The sequence below is a fragment of the Taudactylus pleione genome, unplaced genomic scaffold (genome assembly GCF_031769625.1).
Source record: "Taudactylus pleione unplaced genomic scaffold, aTauple2 ptg000016l, whole genome shotgun sequence".
NCBI classification, from domain to species: Eukaryota; Metazoa; Chordata; class Amphibia; order Anura; family Myobatrachidae; genus Taudactylus; species Taudactylus pleione.
In genome coordinates, this window is record NW_028284418.1 from 22,413,176 (window position 1) to 22,433,768 (window position 20,593).

At 43.2% G+C, this 20,593-nt stretch overlaps 1 protein-coding gene across 2 annotated transcripts in view; it reads left to right on the forward strand.

Moving 5' to 3' along the window:
* The window catches only part of STXBP4 (syntaxin binding protein 4), a 275,156-nt gene that overhangs the window by 94,920 nt on the left and 159,643 nt on the right, over window positions 1-20,593 (forward strand). For both annotated transcript variants that reach the window (XM_088475045.1, XM_088475035.1), the window contains exon 12: window positions 4,112-4,288. In XM_088475045.1, the coding sequence (XP_088331171.1) occupies window positions 4,112-4,288 (177 nt within the window). The remainder of the gene's footprint in view (window positions 1-4,111; window positions 4,289-20,593) is intronic.

The window sequence follows — 20,593 nt, forward strand, 5'->3', positions numbered from 1 at the left end:
ATTCTCAGCATCAGGATGCCGCTGTTGTCTTTTGACAGCCGGCATCCAGAGTGCCGGGCTTCCATACCCAACCCCTCTGTAAACCCCTCTAAGCACATGATTATTCATTGGGAGGGGTGTACCATGCTTCTGCATTGTGTAATGACATTTTCACCCTAAAATAAAGATTTCCCCTACCTTTTCACCTGCTCAGGTGGATGCGCACAAAAAAACACAAATTTCCTACGAAAAATTATTATGAGTTTGGAATTATATTGCAGCTGAAATTTGCAGTGTGAGTTTGCTGTGAGAAGCAGGACCCAACCCATACCTAATTGGATTGACCTCTGTGCTTTGTTTGTTGTTTATTGTTTATGTACTTGTAAGTACAACAGGAAGATTAGTTTTCATAGGCATGGCAAAGGGCTGCAAAGATGTTTTCAATGTTTTTTCCTCTAATGAAAATGTACAGAACATCATGTCTTTTTCCCTCTCTCATCAATAACCTTCAGCCAAATATTCTAGTGTGCTGTTTAATGCTGTCTGATTATCAGTCTCAGTACCTGATGTAAAAAGAATCCATCGTGTTAAAAAGGGTCAAATTAAATTTGACCGGTCTATTCAATATCTCAGATTTAAACAACTGCTATAAGCAGATAAAAGAATCCACACAGGAACCCATTGAATGCACTTCAAAAGCTGGTGCTTATATGGTGGTCAATATTCCAGCTTAAGTGCTTAGGAGCTTTGCTACATTTTATTTTATCTTTGAACAACATATTAAATACTGGGTTTTAAGTATTTTTCAAATTTTTTTTGTACAAACAAAATTATTTGTAATGGGAAAACTTGCTTCTCATAATATGTTTTAGAATAGTTTTTCATTATACTATAGATTTTTTGTATTGGTCCTTATCCCTGTGTTTTTGTTTTTTTTTCAGGCATTAAAATAATTCCTTAGGTTACTTAATGCCTCTTAACTTCAGTTTGGGAAATTGATTACTTTTTAAGCATTCACACATTGTCAGCCACTTTTATATGTCAATATTCCTTTGTGAATTAATACATTGCTTGCTTTCAATATTGAAATTTGAATTCAATTAAATTATTTACAAATGCAGCTCTTTGTAAAGGAGAACTCAATTTGAACTGGCTTTGAGTGATTGGTAGTGTTATACATATAACCTCCAACTATCCCGATTTCAGCATGACAGCCCAAGTATCGCGTCATCTGCACGTTTGTCCCTACTTGCGAGAACTTGGGAGGTATTTCCGAGGCTGCACCTTGGGGGAAATGTAATAGCGAGCGATTTGGAAAAGGTGTGAGTTTGCATTCGCTGGATGTAATAGAGTGCGAGAAGGTGTAAATTTGTATGAAACTCGTATCAACCCTTCTCGTCTAATCCAAAGTCGTATCCAAATGTATGCCCATGACAAACATAGAACTCGCACTATGTAATAGGGTGCGAGTTTAAAAAACACAAAACTAGTAAAAAAAACCTTGCAAAAAAATAGACTTGCTTCAGGCTAGCGAGTTTAGCCTGAGCAATTGCGCTCATAGCAGAAGCCTGCATAGATCAGTGAGATCTGTATAGGCTTCTATGTTAAAAGAAAAAAACAGAAAATAAACGATATGGGTTCCCCCCTCTCAAAAGCACAACCAGCACTGGGCTTTGTGAGCCCGTACTAGTCGTGAAAATATGGGGGGGGGAAAGATATATGGGTCCCCAATATTTTCATCAATCAGCACCAGGCTCTGTGAGTCGGTCCTGGTTGTGGAAATACGGGTGACAAAATGAGTAGGACTTACCAATATTATCCACAACCAACAACGGGCTCTTACTAGTGGGGGTGTAATGCCGCAACCAAGGGACATGCTTCACTGGGTCCCTTGGCCAAAGCATTCAGCACTCCACACTAGTCCGCTCTGGCTGGGGATCCCTGGGGCGGTGGGGAATCCCCCCCAAAAAACAGGGTACCCCAGGATGGGGCTGAAGCCCGGGACTATCCCCGTCATCTTTGACTGATGGATGCGTGGTTGATTAGTGTAAAAAAAAATAGACAAACCAATATTGTCTTTTACAGGAGGATTAGAGGTTCCAGCAAGCCTCCCCACACATGCGGGTATTTGGAAAACCACACGTACAAAAGTACAAAATTGTATAATTTTATTACACATATACTCACTAATTTACTCACTCACACTACATACTTACTGTACCTTGTCCTCTATACCGATCTGTCCTCTTGTCCAGTAGAATCCACGATCATTGTCAAATAAAAAACTCGCAAGGACTCGCACCTCTGCCATACGCATGCCCTCCAACTCGCACTCTGACTTTAAGTACAGACTCGCATCAGACTCGCTGCAAACTGATACGAGTCCATAGTCGCACATAAACTCAAACTATTAAATTTCCCCCCTACTTTAACAGAGGCAGGTGTCTCTAGTGCATACACCAATAAAATTGTGTTTTCGTTGGAGAGGGGACAGCCCAGTACTTCAGAAGTGCCAAGCATGTCCTGATTCACATTTTCCTACTGTTAGGAGGTATGTTATACATGCCCATTTGTTAAGTGGTTTTATAGAAAAATATTTAGTTGCCACTTTTTGGTGCTGCTTCTAAGTCACAAGCAAAGTGATTGTAGTTGCCGGCAGTTGCGGAAGCCTGATTTACTACCTTATGCTAATGTAAGGTTATGTTCAGCTAATGCGAGGGTCCGTGCATGTGCAGTGGAAAGTCTTGGCGCCCATTGATTTTACGCCAAATATCGTCATTTGTATCTGCACTTACACCAGGACCATGCTAGTTGCCAGAGATCCATCAGAAACAGGCTTCCCTCCCCGGTACGCACGTTTCGGAATCGCACGGAGCTTTAGATACTCGCCCATAACACTCCCACAGGTCAGGGCAGTTACATGCTTAAATTTGTATCTGCACATGTGCTGTATACAAACGCTCGCCACTTGCGTCCACACTACAAGATTTGTCCTAATTAGGGACGTGTAGGCGGGGGGGAGGCAGAGCTCCTGAGATTTGATATAAAAAATTATTAGAATAATGCAAAGAAGATATTTATAACTTATAAACATTTTCTTTGTTTACTGTAATCATTTTTATAGTTAACACTCACCAACTTTGTGGAGCTCCCTGGTACTGCAAAGAGACGAGAGATGAGGCAGCAATAGCTCAGCCTCACTTCTGCATAGTCAGACACTGCTTGCAGAGCTGTGGGCAGGGCCTCACCACAGGCAGTAATTAAGCTGCATCGTCCCCATATACTTTAGATCAGAGGTTCTCAAACTCGGTCCTCAGGACCCCACACAGGTCACATTTTCCAGGTCACCCAGCAGGTGCACAGGTGTATTCATTACTCACTGACACATTTTAAAAGATCCACAGGTGGAGTAATTATTTCACTTGTGGTTCTGTGAGGAGACCTGGAAAATATGCACTGTTTGAGGTCCTGAGGACTGAGTTTGAGAACCTGTGCTTTAGATCTATGGGGGATTTCTACAAAAGTCTATCTTCAGATATAGTTGTAAAAATCCTTCTTTTTTTTTCTAGGCCAGTTTTCTAATCACAAGATATATTAAATGTAATTTGCTTTCAAATGACCAAAAATAAAAACACTGCAATCACAGATTTATCAGTGTTAAATATAGAACAGGAGGAATCTGTTAGTAAATCACTGTGGAAATCACAAAATAAAGTCTTCTCATTCACTTGGAGCCAGGCTTCTCTTCTTTTACTGCCTTACCAATGGGCAATATGGTACAAAGGCACAGTATAGCTGAATTCAAATATTATCCTGTGCCATATGCGTCGTGAGCGATAACTAGCTTCATGTATGCCAGATATACAGTGCACTCATACTTTGTTATTTCTGTATAAACTGTGACAACATATTGTTTAAAGATTTTAAACTTCTTAAATGGTCTGGTAGAGTTTAGAGGTATTGCACAGTACTATGCGAAGCTCCATGGTAACAGATTTGTCTTTGTATTACATGTATTTTGTTTTATTTCTATGATCATCCAGTATGCTCTGTCTCCCCTGTTATAGGTTTAATTAATATTATTCCACACATCTCTTTATTGCTTATATTTGATTATTTTTATTTTGCTCAGGAAGCCAAAGCTGCCATTGAGGAGACAAAAGCTCTACGTAGCAGAATCCACCTTGCAGAAGTAGCACAGAGACAAGCTAGTGGCATGGAGATGGACTATGAAGAAGTTATACACCTACTGGAAGCTGAAATCATGGAACTCAAAGCCCAACTAGTTGATCATTCCGGCCAAACTAAAGTAAGCTAAGCAGCAATCTCATCCTGTTTCCATGGCTCCCTCCTAGCAGTCACATGACTCTTTCCCTTTTCATCTCTGCCTGTAAAGTAGGTCAGTGTTTGTCTTGTTATTCAGTATTCACAGTAATCTGCAGCGTTGAGGACAATGCGGGTGTTATGACCCTGTCTTTACAAAGTAGGATTTTTTTATTTTATTTATTTTTTGTGCCTTAGAAAAGCAGAAGCTTACATGGATAATTGGATTGCACATTAGACAAGGGTCCACTTTCCAGAAGGCTATTAAAGGGAGTATTATAAACTTTGCTGTTTTAGCTTTGATGTGTCTGGCAGATTTTTCAGAAAACTCCATTATCTCCTATTAACTTTTCATTTTCAGCATGCCACCCGATAATGCATTGTATTGCTGATTTTTATATTCAATAAGTATAGATGTCTTACTTTTACAAGAAATGGACACTTAAGGAGCGGCTCCCTATACGTGATGCAAAAACGTTAAATTTGTCTCCAGATATATTTGTCTGGGTGTTCTCTGCTGAGGACAGTCTGTCTCACAAAATTGTCATTTGATTGTATGGATGATTGTAGCCTGTATCACCTTTTTGGTCTGACCGTGGTGCCTACCATTCAGAAAACCTCATTTTGGTGAAACCGACTTACAGCAGGATTTTCCAGGTAGCAGTGGTTAAAAAATTGTATCGGGACATTTAATTGCAGGATCCCCCTCAAGCTGCTAAAAAGAAATACATTTTTTTAGGTCACTGTTTCATTGGCTACTGGTTTCAGAGAGGGTTTAACTCAACATAATAAAGAGACATACCTCCCAACTATCCTGATTTATTATTTATTAACTGCATAAATTTTTATTAGATCATTTTTTCATACATAGGAAAAAAAAGGGAGAAAAATCCCAGGAAGAGGGTTTAAAAAAAAAAAAAAAAAAAAAGGAAAACACAATGTAATGCCCACAAATAGGTAATAGTCAGCTGTGTAGATATGTGAATCAATCATAAATGCGTAAAGTAAAAAATACTAAGGAAATGCATATCTTCACAAATATAGGAAGGTGAAAGAGCTGAAAGCCCAGGAGCAGGCAACCCACTGCTACCAGTCATTTAAAAATAAAATCTATGGAGGAGTTAGCGTAACCTAAAGTGCCAATTATAGCTCCATCACCTTCCGTAATATATAAATGCCAAGAGAGCCATTTCGTTACCAAAGACGTAGGCTTCAAAAGTTTCCATTTCAAAGTTATGTTGAATTTTAGTAAATAACTATCTTGAGTTATGTCGATAGTCCCAGTTGACCCTTTAGTAGTCAGGTCCCATCTGCCAGAATTTTGGGAGATATGTCCTGCTCACCTTTCTTTACACAGCAGAGCAGCGTAAGGGTGTTGGGAGCAGCCTAGTGCTTCCAAAGCTGGCTCATCCCATGATTGTGTGCCTTCTGCTCCATAACAAAAGCAAAAAATCACACATTTGTAAATATATATATATATATATATATATATATATTTTTGCAACTCTAGCTCGCAGTGTTTCCTCAGGTCCAGCCAGCCCCCTTCTGTCTCTCTGGCACTTCTTCTATCTCCCCAGCCAGCACCCCTTCTATCTCTCTAGCTGCCAGCACCCCTTCTGCGTCTTCGGCACCCCTTCTATCTTCCCAGCCAGCACCCCTTCTGTCTCTGGTACCCATTTTGTGTTCCCAGCCAGCTCCCCTTCTGTCTCTCTGACAGCCAGCACCCCTGCTGCCTCTTTGGCACCCCTTCTATCTTCCCAGCCAGCTCCCCATCTGTCTCTCGGGCAGCCAGCACCCCTTCTATCTCTCTGGCAGCCAGCACCTCTTCTGTCTCTGGCACCCATTTTCTCTTCCCAGCCAGCACCCCTTCTGTCTGTGGCACCCATTTTCTCTTCCCAGCCAGCACCCATTCTGTCTCTCTGGCACCCATTTTGTCTTCCCAGCCAGCACCCCTTCTGTCTCTCTGGCAGCCATCATTCCTTCTGTCTCTCTGGAACCAGCACTCCTTCTGTTTCTCTGGCAGCCAGCACCCCTTCTGTCTCTGGCACCCATTTTATCTTCCCAGCAAGCACCCCTTCTGTATCTGGCACCCATTTTGTCTTCCCAGCCAGCACCCCTTCTATCTCTCTGGCAGCTAGCACCCCTTCTGTTTCTCTGGCAGCCAGCACCTTTTCTGTCTCTGGCACCCATTTTGTCTTCCCAGCGAGCACCCCTTCTGTCTCTGGCACCCATTTTGTCTTCCCAGCCAGCACCCATTCTGTCTCTCTGGCACCCATTTTGTCTTCCCAGCCAGCACCCCTTCTGTCTCTCTGGCAGCCATCATTCCTTCTGTCTCTCTGGCAGCCAGCACCCCTTCTGTTTCTCTGGCAGCCAGCACCCCTTCTGTCTCTAGCACCCATTTTGTTTTCCCAGCCAGCACCCCTTCTGTATCTGGCACCCATTTTGTCTTCCCAGCCAGCACCCCTTCTATCTCTCTGGCAGCCAGCTCCCTTTCTGTCTCTGGCACCCATTTTGTCTTCCCAGCGAGCACCCCTACTGCCTCTTTGGCACCCCTTCTATCTTCCCAGCCAGCTCCCCTTCTGTCTCTCGGGCAGCCAGCACCCCTTCTATCTCTCTGGCAGCCAGCTCCCTTTCTGTCTCTGGCACCCATTTTGTCTTCCGAGCCAGCACCCCTTCTGTTTGTGGCACCCATTTTCTCTTCCCAGCCAGCACCCATTCTGTCTCTCTGGCATCCATTTTGTCTTCCCAGCCAGCACCCCATCTGTCTCTCTGGCAGCCATCATTCCTTCTGTCTCTCTGGCAACCAGCACCCCTTTTGTTTCTCTGGCAGCCAGCACCCCTTCTGTCTCTGGCAACCATTTTATCTTCCCAGCCAGCACCCCTTCTGTATCTGGCACCCATTTTGTCTTCCCAGCCAGCACCCCTTCTGTCTCTGGCACCCATTTTGTCTTCCCAGCTAGCACCCCTTCTGTCTTTCTGGCAGCCAGCTCCCTTTCTGTCTCTCGGGCAGCCAGCACCCCTTCTATCTCCCTGGCAGCCAGCACCCTTTCTGTCTCTGGCACCCATTTTGTCTTCCCAGCGAGCACCCCTTCTGTCTCTGGCACCCATTTTGTCTTCCCAGCCAGCACCCCTTCTGTCTCTGGCACCAATTTTGTCTTCCCAGCCAGCACCCCTTTCTGTCTCTCGGGCAGCCAGCACCCCTTCTATCTCTCTGGCAGCCAGCTCCCCTTCTGTCTCTCGGGCAGTCAGCACCCCTTCTGTCTCTGGCACCCATTTTGTCTTCCCAGCCAGCACCCCTTCTGTCTGTGGCACCCATTTTGTCTTCCCAGCCAGCACCCCTTCTGTCTGTGGCATCCATTTTGTCTTCCCAGCCAGCACCCCTTCTGTCTCTCTGGCAGCCATCATTCCTTCTGTCTCTCTGGCAGCCAGCACCCCTTCTGTTTCTCTGGCAGCCAGCACCCCTTCTGTTTCTCTGGCAGCCAGCACCCCTTCTGTCTCTGGCACCCATTTTATCTTCCCAGCCAGCACCCCTTCTGTCTCTGGCACCCATTTTATCTTCCCAGCCAGCACCCCTTCTGTATCTGGCACCCATTTTGTCTTCCCAGCCAGCACCCCTTCTATCTCTCTGGCAGCCAGCACCCCTTCTGTTTCTGTGGCAGCCAGCACCCTTTCTGTCTCTGGCACCCATTTTGTTTCCCAGCCAGCACCCCTTCTGTATCTGGCACCCATTTTGTCTTCCCAGCCAGCACCCCTTCTATCTCTCTGGCAGCAAGCACCCCTTCTGTCTCTCTGGCAGCCAGCTCCCTTTCTTCTCTGGCACCCATTTTGTCTTCCCAGCGAGCACCCCTTCTGTCTCTCTGACAGCCAGCACCCCTACTGCCTCTTTGGCACCCCTTCTATCTTCCCAGCCAGCTCCCCTTCTGTCTCTCGAGCAGCCAGCACCCCTTCTGTCTCTGGCACCCATTTTGTCTTCCCAGCCAGCACCCCTTCTGTCTCTCTGGCAGCCATCATTCCTTCTGTCTCTCTGGCAGCCAGCACCCCTTCTGTTTCTCTGGCAGCCAGCACCCCTTCTGTCTCTGGCACCCATTTTATCTTCCCAGCCAGCACCCCTTCTGTATCTGGCACCCATTTTGTCTTCCCAGCCAGCACCCCTTCTATCTCTCTGGCAGCCAGCACCCTTTCTGTCTCTGGCACCCATTTTGTCTTCCCAGCGAGCACCCCTTCTGTCTCTGGCACCCATTTTGTCTTCCCAGCCAGCACCCCTTCTGTCTTTCTGGCAGCCAGCACCCCTTCTGTCTCTCGGGCAGCCAGCACCCCTTCTGTCTCTGGCACCCATTTTGTCTTCCCAGCCAGCACCCCTTCTGTCTTTCTGGCAGCCAGCTCCCCTTCTGTCTGTCGGGCAGCCAGCACCCCTTCTGTCTCTGGCACCCATTTTGTCTTCCCAGCCAGCACCCCTTCTGTCTTTCTGGCAGCCAGCACCCCTTCTGTCTTTCTGGCAGCCAGCTCCCTTTCTGTCTCTCGGGCAGCCAGCACCCCTTCTATCTCTCTGGCAGCCAGCACCCCTTCTGTCTCTGGCACCCATTTTGTCTTCCCAGCGAGCACCCCTTCTGTCTCTGGCACCCATTTTGTCTTCCCAGCCAGCATCCCTTCTGTCTCTGGCACCCATTTTGTCTTCCCAGCCAGCATCCCTTCTGTCTCTGGCACCCATTTTGTCTTCCCAGCCAGCATCCCTTCTGTCTCTGGCACCCATTTTGTCTTCCCAGCCAGCACCCCTTCTGTCTTTCTGGCAGCCAGCACCCCTTCTATCTCTCTGGCAGCCAGCTCCCCTTCTGTCTCTCGGGCAGCCAGCACCCCTTCTGTCTCTGGCACCCATTTTGTCTTCCCAGCTAGCTCCCCTTCTGTCTGTGGCACCCATTTTGTTTTCCCAGCCAGCACCCATTTTGTCTCTCTGGCACCCATTTTGTCTTCCCAGCCATCATTCCTTCTGTCTCTCTGGCAGCCAGCACCCCTTCTGTCTCTCTGGCAGCCATTATTCCTTCTGTCTCTCTGGCAGCCAGCACCCCTTCTGTTTCTCTGGCAGCCAGCACCCCTTCTGTCTCTGGCACCCATTTTGTCTTCCCAGCGAGCACCCCTTCTGTCTCTGGCACCCGTTTTGTCTTCCCAGCCAGCATCCCTTCTGTCTCTGGCACCCATTTTGTCTTCCCAGCCAGCTCCCCTTCTGTCTCTCTGGCAGACAGCACCCCTTCTGTCTCTGGCACCCATTTTGTCTTCCCATCCAGTCCCCTTCTGTCTCTCCAGCCCTGCTTTGTATCCTCTCCAGCCCTAGCCAGTCCCAGCTCCTACCTCCGGACCAGCGCAATTGCCTAATCTACCTATCGAAGCAGGTAATTGTGATTTAAAATGATCAATAGGCTACTTTCTTTCACAAGTGTCACTATTTATATATGAGTACTTAAAGTCAATATTATTAATGCTGGCCATACACGCTACAATTATCGGGGTGATCCGCCCGATATCAGCGGATCGTCCCGATAATTGTAGCGTGTGGGGGGGGTGACCGAGGGTTAAATATTGCTCGGTCGGGCATGCCGGATTGTCCAGCATGCCCGTCCGATGCGATATTTACCGGTAAACTGTCGGCCGCATCGGGCAGTGTATGCCCAGCCGCGGCCGACAGACAGACATTTCCTGTGTTCCTTCCTACGGAAGGAACAGGGAAATGTCTCCTCCCCCGGGGACCGAGCGCGGATGTCAGCTAATACACTGTGAGAAATCTCACGGTGTATGCCGGCGACATCTGCGGCTGGCAGGCTGCCAGATAAAATGTCTGTCGGTCTTACAGACATTTTATCTGGCCGTGTATGCCCAGCATAAGGAACACACTTTTATTTTCTTCCGGTAGTTTTAGAGATGTGCAAGCCCCTGTGTTTTAGTTTTTGTTCTTAATCATTGTTGAGTTTTGGCAAAACCACCCTCAAGTGTTTTGGGTTCAGTTTTGGTTTTCTTTAAAAATTGATAAAAACAGCTAAAATCATTTAACTTTGACCTGTTTTTGTTCCTATAGTATTATTCACATAAATAACATTCTGGTCATTTTCAGTTAATTTTGACAACCTCACAGCTCACAATATTGTGTTCACCAAAATTGGCCGAAAGCTGCAGCGAGCTGGCTGGCTAAACTAATCGACCGAGCAGCGGCACAAACACATGGCAGTTTAAAAGTATATAGCACATCTATGAAAAACAATTGTTAGTGCTGCTCACTTCAAGTTCTAACACACATACACAAGAGTTTGTTTGTGCTGGATTGCAGGTGCTAGCTAGTGTCTGACAAACATACACAGTGACAAAGATGCCTGCAGTCTTTCATACCCACCCTCTCCATCTACCTATAACTAATGGTGACTAGTATATAGTATTGTTGCCTGAACTACAGTCCACACCCTGCTGTGTGAAATGGCACCTAATATAACGACCAAAGGAATTACATGCAATCCAAAACACGCTAGATCCAGTTTTTACATCGGAGTTCCGAACTTAGCAAGAAGACCTAAGTCTGGACTCTGTTCTGCTCAAAACCCCAAAGTTTGGATGTGTTCAGTTTTCCGCAAAACCGAACCGCTCAACTATATATTTATCACAACATTCTTCGGGGTTCCATATGCAAATGTTGCTTTGCCAGTAATCTGACCCTAGCTTTAAACTTTCCATTGTTCTTTTATATGTATTTTTATTTAGCAGAAATGACAAACCAGGTATTCTTGCAACGTTAATGAGATGCTCAATATAGAAGTTTAGTTCTGTTAACCTAAAGTTGGAATTTACTATTCTTTGCAGTGGCGACAAGCCTATGCATTTACTGAGTATCTCCATCACCTTTTAAATCACAGCCGACGGGGGTGCAAACTGCATCTGTATTGGACGTACAAGAAATAAAAGAATATTTAGAATTTAAAAAAAAAAAAAATCTACTCTGTAGGGCTTTCTCCTGGGTCCTGTGTGCACATCTTTATAAAACATAGGGCCTGATTCAGAGCCACTCGTAAGTGGCAGCTCGTTCGCTCCGAGCGATGTTTGGCCAACTGCGCATGCGTACGGAACCAGTCAGTGCGGTCGAAATTCATGTGCTCGCAAAATAGCGAATGCCTGACAATTTGAGTGACAGAATGAGGCGTATGTGGGTGGTAACAGGGGAAGGTGCTTGAAAACGGGGAGTGGAAATCAGAACGCAGGCGTGCTTAAAGGTCAAAACGGGCGTTTTATGGGTGTGCATAATTAAAACTGCAGCGTCATTGACCACGTCACTGGGTTATTTTATAGCCAGAACTGCTCGCAAAAACCGACCACAAGAATAGCGAGCAGTTCATACCCTGTTCGATGTACTCGATTAATCTAATAAATAGCGGACATGACGTAGGATGCGAGCGGCCAGGGGGCGTAGTTTCCCAAAAAACGACCGCAAGTTTTGTTCACTCGTTCAGACCTAGAGGCGTGAACAGACCGCAAACAGCGAACGGTTCATTTGAATATCCACCCCTATTTTCTGGACCAGCGAGCGCTAATTGCATCCGGCTCTGAATCAGGCCCATAGTTCTCATTTTCTAAAGAGCACAGCTGTTAAAGCTTTGCTTTTGCTTTAAAAAAAAAGGTGACAAATGAGGAGTTGTGAGGAAGGTGTTTTATACTATACCATTATGTGTGTCTTCAGCTTTACAAGAGTGTTCATACTAATTATGTCCTATCACAAACTGTTTTTATTTCTGCTGAGTTTCCAGCACATCAATCAGCACATCTACATTGGAGAAAGACAGATGTTCCTTCTAAAAAGAGCAGGCAAGACCCCCCGTGCATACCATTGTCCTCAGAAGCAGCATCAGGCCACAATAAAGCTGTTTGTGCTTTTTGCAAATGTAACCTTTTGCCATCCAATTCATTACCTGTTAAACCGCAAAGTTTGTGTTTTCAGATCTGCATCATTGAGCTGAATATATTGATCAGTGTTAAGCTGACCTTGCACTGCATTTCCGATCTTTTTCTAAGATTTTGGCCTTGAAAATCGCCAGATGTACTAGAGATCGATTTGGGGGGGTGAGAAATTAAACTGCTGGCAGTGTGCATTGTGTTTAAAACCACTGGCGATGTGGGCATAGCAGCGACAAAAAAAAGTTTTAAGAACCCGGAACATACTCAATCCTAGTCTTCAATCCCGAGCCTTAGTCCCTGATGCAATTCCTAGTCCCTAACACTTTTCCCCAATTTTTAACTGAACTCCATGATGCTCATCTGCAAATACTATTGTGGATTCCTACTTGAAATCTGTAAAACCAGTTTACAAAATCTAATTTATACTGGAACCCAAACATAATGTAGCACAAACGAGCCAGCCCCAGTAAAGTACAGACAAGTAATGTGAAGAACACCAGATTTCAACTCTAATAGTAGTACATAGTGCAGGGTCTGCATCTGATATCCAGTATACACAAGATCTCACCTACGATGTCTAAATTACCATTCAGGAGCACCTCTCTTTTTGTATTGTACACCAGATTCCACCTCTGATGGCAGCATGCACTGCAGAGAACACCTAAATTGTCCAATGTATAATTTAAGGCCTCCTCTGATATCCAATATACAGCCAAGCCATCTTCAATGTCCAGTATACATATGATCCCAACTCTGATGACTGTATACAATGCAGAATCTGCAGGTGATATTGATATACAATGATATTGATATACACCACATCCCCCCCCCCCACCCATGACAGGATACAGCAAAAAGACCATCTCTAAAATCCATTATATTTTCCAAAACCACATCTGATGTCCAGTACGTAATGCAGAGCCCCCTATGATGTCCAAAACACAATGCAGTCAATGCTGTGATTATGCAGTGCAGAGATCCTCTGACGTCTAGTATATAACCTAGCCCCCTATGTGCAGTTTTTACTCATAGTAGCTCTACTAGCTGGGGTTGGGCCAAGAAAAAAAGTAGATCAGCCAATGATAGAGCAGTTTGCTTTTCAGTCATACATTTTGTTTTATTAGAGTTTCAATAATTTAACAATAATAGTACAGTGGTACAGAGAAAAATGATAAACATAAGACATAATAGAAAACATTTGTTAACAATATAGAAATCAGCTAAGACATTTAAGAGCGAAACGGAGCCCTCCAATGAGTAAGGATAAGTAAGCAGAGAGATTTGTAGGCATAACCAGAACGTCCATAAATCAAAGATTGTTAAGTGGGGTGAAAGGTGGTCTTAGATGAGAAAAAATAGTTTACTTAGGGGACTAAACAAATATCAAGAGGTACTATTGAGATTGGCCAAAATAAAGAGAAATTTGTTGCATAAAATGGGTGTAGTGGAGTCGGAGGGGAGTGTTAAAGCGAGCATAGAAAAGGTAATACATATAAGAGGGAAGGTGTAAGGGAGTCGGAGGTGATAGAGAGCAGAATAGAAAGAGGTCGATGGAGAGAGAGAAAAAAGTGAGGATAAGTAAGGAGGGTAAGAGAAAAGGAGAGTATATAATCGCATGAATCCAGGAAGGGTCATATTGTGAGGTAAGTAACATGGAGACCAGCCTGAGTGGAACTTATCCACTGTGTTGTTGTGGGGACTGGTTATATATTCCATTTGTTGATTAATCAGATCCTATTTACAATCTCTGGGTGTGAGGAAGGGTTTGGTTATTTCCAAGCTCATGTCAGCTGATATTTAGCTGCACAGGAAATGTGTAGAGTTAGGGCCTGATTCAGCAAGGATCTCAACTGCGATTGCAATAGCGATTACGCACACAGTCTCACTGCGAAGATATGCTAATCCATGGCGATAGCTATGCCATCGCAGCAAAACATAAGGGCGCCCACCTTACCTTACACACATCCGTAATGTTTAGCAAGACTGCAAAACCATCTGTACCATCGCAGCCTCACACACTTGCACAAGCTCTGACAGTACTCAGAAATTGCTAACCTCGTCGCACGCTATTAGTACACAAGCTGTGTATGGTATCGTAATGGATAATTTATGCACTTCCATGCAACGGCATTCAAACGCACTGGCACGCCTGCGTTTCACAGACCACCCAGCTGTCACCTCCCACAAACGGTACTCCCTGTCAGTCACTCTGCGATGGGTCTGCATAGTAACTGTGATCGCAGTCCCGATCTCAGTGGCTGGTTCGCGAATGTGCGATGCATATACACATACACAGAACGCAACAATCTGTGCGTGTGTAATTTGGGGCACACAGGACTATTGCTAGGGTGAGGGGGGAATCATGGCCTGTCACAGAGGCGATAAGTGATTCAACCATCAGCCATATCGGTACAATTATTTTAAGAGTGCAGAGTTAACATAGAGTGGTATAGGTTGTTCCATCAGCGTGGGATTACGGAGAGAGTGGGTGACAGGGACAGTGGAGCTTACACAATGCTGAATTTGGAGGTATTTATAAAAACAAATGTTGCACCTGATATCTGCCCTGGATTTCCGCAAATGACTGTGAAGCAAACGGACCGGAGATATGTTGGAACCTGGTGATGCCGGCAGCAGTCCAAATTGACACCATGTGGGGAGAAGAGGAATTCTGCCATAGGGAAATCTGGAGGGAGGGATAGTCTTAAAGAAGACTGCCAGGCTGGCTTAGGTGAGTATAAAATAAAAATGAAACATTGGGTGTAGGGGGCGGACAGGCCATTTCAGTAGCTGCATCCATAAGACAATATACAGCAGACATATGCTAATGAACATACATTATTAGATTATAAATATCTGACCAGTACAAGTTGTCCCAGGAAAAGATTCCTAGATACTATGTACCCATGTGACCTGCTCAAACATTTTTCTGATCTTTCATAGACTGCTGATGACAAAATCTTCCCAATTGAGGGAAAGGAAAAGAGACCCCAGACAGATTACAGAATCATGTTGCATTTGGAATTAGTATGTTTACTGAAACATTAACTTAAGTAACTGGAGAAAGCAATTACAAAAGAGCAGCAGTGTCTGAGAGCTTTAAGATTCTGGAGCAGTCTAAATAGACTGTCTAATTATAGTCCATCTGGTTGTTGTCCAGATTCTCCTTCTGGCTTTTTGACAATCATGATGAATACCAAATATGTATAAGTACCATCATGCATTGGAAACAACAGGTTTAACCACTTACAGTAACTGGCTGATATTTTTTCTAAAAACCACTCAGAATTTTTTTTAATGATTGGATACTCATAAATTATCCAACACGATTTTATTAAAAAAAAATATATATATATTTTTTGATACATATAACATTAATATCGATCAGTGATATATCAGACTAATGATGATCAGCCATCTAGTATTTGCATTTCTCTGAGTAGCCATCAGGGTATATATTGGGGGGCTGCTTCATTTACATTTCCTCGTCGCCTGGTCCTCTTTGCAGCCGCTGGGTGGGGGTGCTGCCAAGCTGCAAAGATCGGCTACACGGCAGGCACTGGTGGAAGAATCAAGGATGCAGAGGGTATGGGAGGTCCCACTGTGATTGGCACCTTCTAGAAGATTATCTTCCAGCAGCTGCCCAGTGGGCATTTCTGACTTTTTGCATTGTTTGCGACCATGTCAGGGAACGCACAGCCAGGTACTGTAAGTGGTTAAATAGAGGGAGGATTGGAGTGCGCGGCTACTTGAGGGCAAGCCTTTGTTCTATAGAACAATTGCGTTTTCATCTCATTGTTGAAAACTTCTTTTGTGTTCTTCAAGATGTCTTGTCATCTAGTACTGTAATAGCTGATGTGTAGAATTGCCCTGACTTGGTGGTGGGTGGTTCTGAGAAGTTGTAGTCTTTGCAGTGGTGATGATCTCCAGTAGTGTTTTACAATCCCATTGTCCATGTTAAGTACCAATCAGCTAAACACATACCAGGTAGAAGAACCTGCTTAGAATCTGCCTTAGTTGTTGCAGCCCCTCTGGCTGAGTGGGATTTAAACTGTCATTGCCCACAATTTTCATAGCTATTCAGCACCTGATAGTATTAATGTTGGCTTCCCTATGGGACTTACTGTACAAGATGAGTATTTAAGTTGAGAGATGTTTGATTTCATATGTAAAATTTACGTTAGTGTATGTCATGTCCATGCATTAGATAGTAGTATAGATTGTAAGCTCTACTAATCCATAATATGCAGATGTGATCTAACTAAGTTTTGCTAAAATCTCACAAAAGACCCCTCTGTCTTGCACCATAGTGTTTGACACAGTGGTGCGCCATGATATAGGCCATCGTATGTGTGTGTTCTCTCAAAACATGCCTGTTCATCTACTATGGAGGAAAGTAGCACTTCCAATTGTGCAAAATGCACACACAAGTAATGACAAAGTAGCAAAATCATAGTGAAAACGTAGCATACTATTAGTGAAAAAGTTGCTGTTTATCCATGTGACTAACAATACAGCTAAATGTGGAAAAATCATGTCATACATACAGCATAATACAGTGATCATTGGCATACATGACAAACAACAATGTACAGTATGCCCACATGATTCTCCATATTTAGCTGCACAGCCAGTCTTTTGTATATACAGCAATGTTTATTTGTCTTCATTCTCTTTTCCCCTAATATTATGCTACTTTTCCCCTAATATTATGCTACATTTCCCCTAATATTATGCTACTTTCCCCTAATATTATGCTACTTTCCCCTAATATTATGCTACATTTCCCCTTATATTATGCTACATTTCCGCTAATATGCTGGTTTATTACTAATATTATGCTACTTTTCCTCTAATATTATGCTACATTTCCCCTTATATTATGCTACTTTCCCCTAATATTATGCTACATTTCCCCTTATATTATGCTACTTTCCCCTAATATTATGCTACTTTCCCCTAATAATATGCTACATTTCCCCTTATATTATGCTACTTTCCCCTAATATTATGCTACATTTACCCTAATACTATGCTAATTTATGACTAATATTATGCTACATTTCCCCTTATATTATGCTAATTTCCCCTTATATTATGCTACTTTCCCCTAATATTATGCTACATTTACCCTAATATTATGCTAGTTTTTGACTAATATTATGCTACTTCCCCTAATATTATGCTACAGTTACCCTAATATTATGCTAGTTTTTGACTAATATTATGCTACTTCCCCTAATATTATGCTACAGTTACCCTAATATTATGCTAGTTTTTGACTAATATTATGCTACTTCCCCTAATATTATGCTACAGTTACCCCAATATTATGCTAGTTTTTGACTAATATTATGCTACAGTTACCCTAATATTATGCTAGTTTTTGACTAATATGCTATGTTTATGCAAATATTTGCAAATTTTGTGCAGTTGAAAGTTCTATGTTAAGTACTGTATAGTACAGTAGGAAAATACACTTCACATCCTTAGTGTGAGATCTGGGGCAACTCCAATGAATATGTGATGTGCTGAGAGCAAAGCTGAGCAAGGACACATCTGTACAGTATAGGCTTTAATTAAATAATTGTTAATAATAATAACAACAATTTATGTTTTTGAGGCTGACCTAATACCTAGAAAACTATTATGTGAGTACTTTATAAGATCTTACTCAATCACTTTTTTTCTTTGTTTTGAGTTCAAAGTGGTGTATCAGTATACCAGGAGTCCGTTGTATGAATGAGTATTAACTCTACCGTCATTAGCCTTAGCTGTCATGTCAGAAAGTTAAAAAGTACAATACTGTGCAAAAGTTTTAGGCAGGTGTGGAAAAAATGCTGCAAACTAAGAATTCTTTCAAAAATAAAAGTGTTAATAGTTTATTTTTATCAATTAACAAAATGCAAAGTTAATAAGCAGAAGTCTAAATAAAATCTAAATAAAATCAATATTGACCACCTTTTGCCTTCAAAAAAGCATCAATTCTTCTAGGTACACTTGCACACAGTTTTTGAAGGAATTCGGCAGGGAGGTTGTTCCAAACATCTTGGAGAGCTAATCACAGATCTTCTGTAGATGTAGGCTTGCTCAAATCCTTCTGTCTCTTCATGTAATCCCAGTCAGACTCAATGATGTTGAGATGAGGGCTCTGTGGGGGTCATATCATCACTTCCAGGACTTCTTGTTCTTCTTTACGCTGAAGATAGTTCATAATGACATTGACTGTATATTTGGGGTCGTTGTCCTGCTGCAGAATAAATTTGGAGCCAATCAGATGCCTCCCTGATGGTATTGCATGATGGAGACGTACCTGCCTGTATTTCTCAGCATTGAGGACACCATTAATCCCGATCAAATCCAAAATTTGCTGAAATGCAGCCCCAAATTTCCAGGGAACCTCCACCATGCTTCACTGTTGCCTCCAGACACTCATTATTGTACAGCTCTCCAGCCCTTCGGCAAACAAACTGCCTTCTGTTATAGCCAAATGTTCCAAATGTTGACTCATCAGTCCAGAGCACCTGCTGCCATTTTTCTGCACCACAGTTCCTATGTTTCCATATATAGTTCAGTCGCTTGGTCTTGTTTCCACGTCGTAGGTATGGCCAAAATAATAAATAAGAGGTACCTCTGTTCTAATACATTCTTAACAAGTATGTGACTTTATTGGATTTTCATATGCTAATATCAGCTACAGTAACAATCATGCTGCAACCACAGTTCTATTCAGGACTGTTAATATTGTAACTTAACTGTTACTTTTGAGCTGCTGGTTTTGGATTCTATGGGATCTATTTACTAAGCCTTGGATGGAGATAAAGTGAACAGAGATAAGTACCAACCAATCAGCTCCTAACTACAATGTCACATGTTGTGTTTGAAAAATGAAAGGAGCTGATTGGTTGGTACTTTATCTCTGTCCACTTTATCTCCATCCAAGGCTTAGTAAATAGACCCCTATGTTACAAATATTGTTTTGACTGATATATGTAAGAACCTGAAGCGATTCTTAGCATATGATATTATGGTGAATATTGCCACGTGTGTGCTAATAAATACTGATTTTATTATATTTAATTTGTGAATAGTAGTGTAAATTTTATTACATCAGCGCAGATTCCTGTATTCATTTTCACGAGGTTGACCATTCCTCTTTTAATCTGCTGCAGGTGTGATTATAAATTTGCACTGGTCATTAATTGTATGTGGTGCAGGCGCTGAGTCCATTTAGTTTTATGTACTGTATAGTGTTCTAGGGTCTATTTAGGGTCATAGCACCGATCATTAGAGAGATCACATCTGCTTGTGCGCGCTGAAAAGGAGATGCTGGGCTACCCCCAAGCTCTTCCCGCACAGTACCACCCAGTACTCTGCAACCAGAATCTTAAGATTTAATGAACAAGGGAACGATCACTGTTCCGTCCTCCATTAATATGTGCAGTCTTGCATGCGTTATTGTGTGATTGGCCATGCTGCATACTCATGCGACCCGCAGGAGCGAGCAATCAGATTTACACACTGCGTGATATGCCCACTTTGTTGTTCCCATTTGTCCAAATCGTGCTGGTATCGTGCAAGGGCGTACCCACTCTAAGCCAATCAGCTCTTAACTGGTACTTTATCTCTCCAAGGCTTAGTATATAGAGCCCTTATTAGTATTAGAGCTGAGGGAAGAAAGGCATAAGAGAGTGTTCTCCCATGGAACTCCCATGTTAAAGGGGATAAAGTTTAATGAGAGGATTGGAAACCAGACCCTGTCTGTTTACTAGTAACTTTCTTCCTCTGCTGGCAGAATCTAGAGGACTTTTGTTCCCATACAGTGTCTGGGCATGTGAGGTACCATAGGAAATTCCCTATCAGAGAGTGAATTGCTATAATTAGTACTGTGGGCATCTCTGGTTTGCCTGCTATGGGCATTTCACTTATAACTGCCACCTTTGGCCAACTTTATCATGCACCCATTTGTTTCACCATGCCAGAGCACTATAAAATGCGAAGGCTTTATTCTTTACCCACTAGCTATTGATAGATGGCAAGCATACCTTAGCACAAAATGTGCAATCTGTCACCTGAGAGAAAGAACCCAAATATTAAATTTATTAAATAATACGAAGGTCACCAGGTACTATATAATGAATAAATAATATAATAATAAATAAAATACCACTAAACCTGCTGATCGATTCTCTTTATTACTAGCCCGCTCTTCTTGCACTGCACTTTTATTTGCGACTTTTAGTGCATGGAGGATAGATGTATGTGGACACATCTGTATGTACCGGTTGACCCGGCATCTGCATCTGCCGGGTCAACCTCTGCCAACTGCCACCCCCGTCTTAACTGCCCCTTCCCAGTCTGCTCTCTG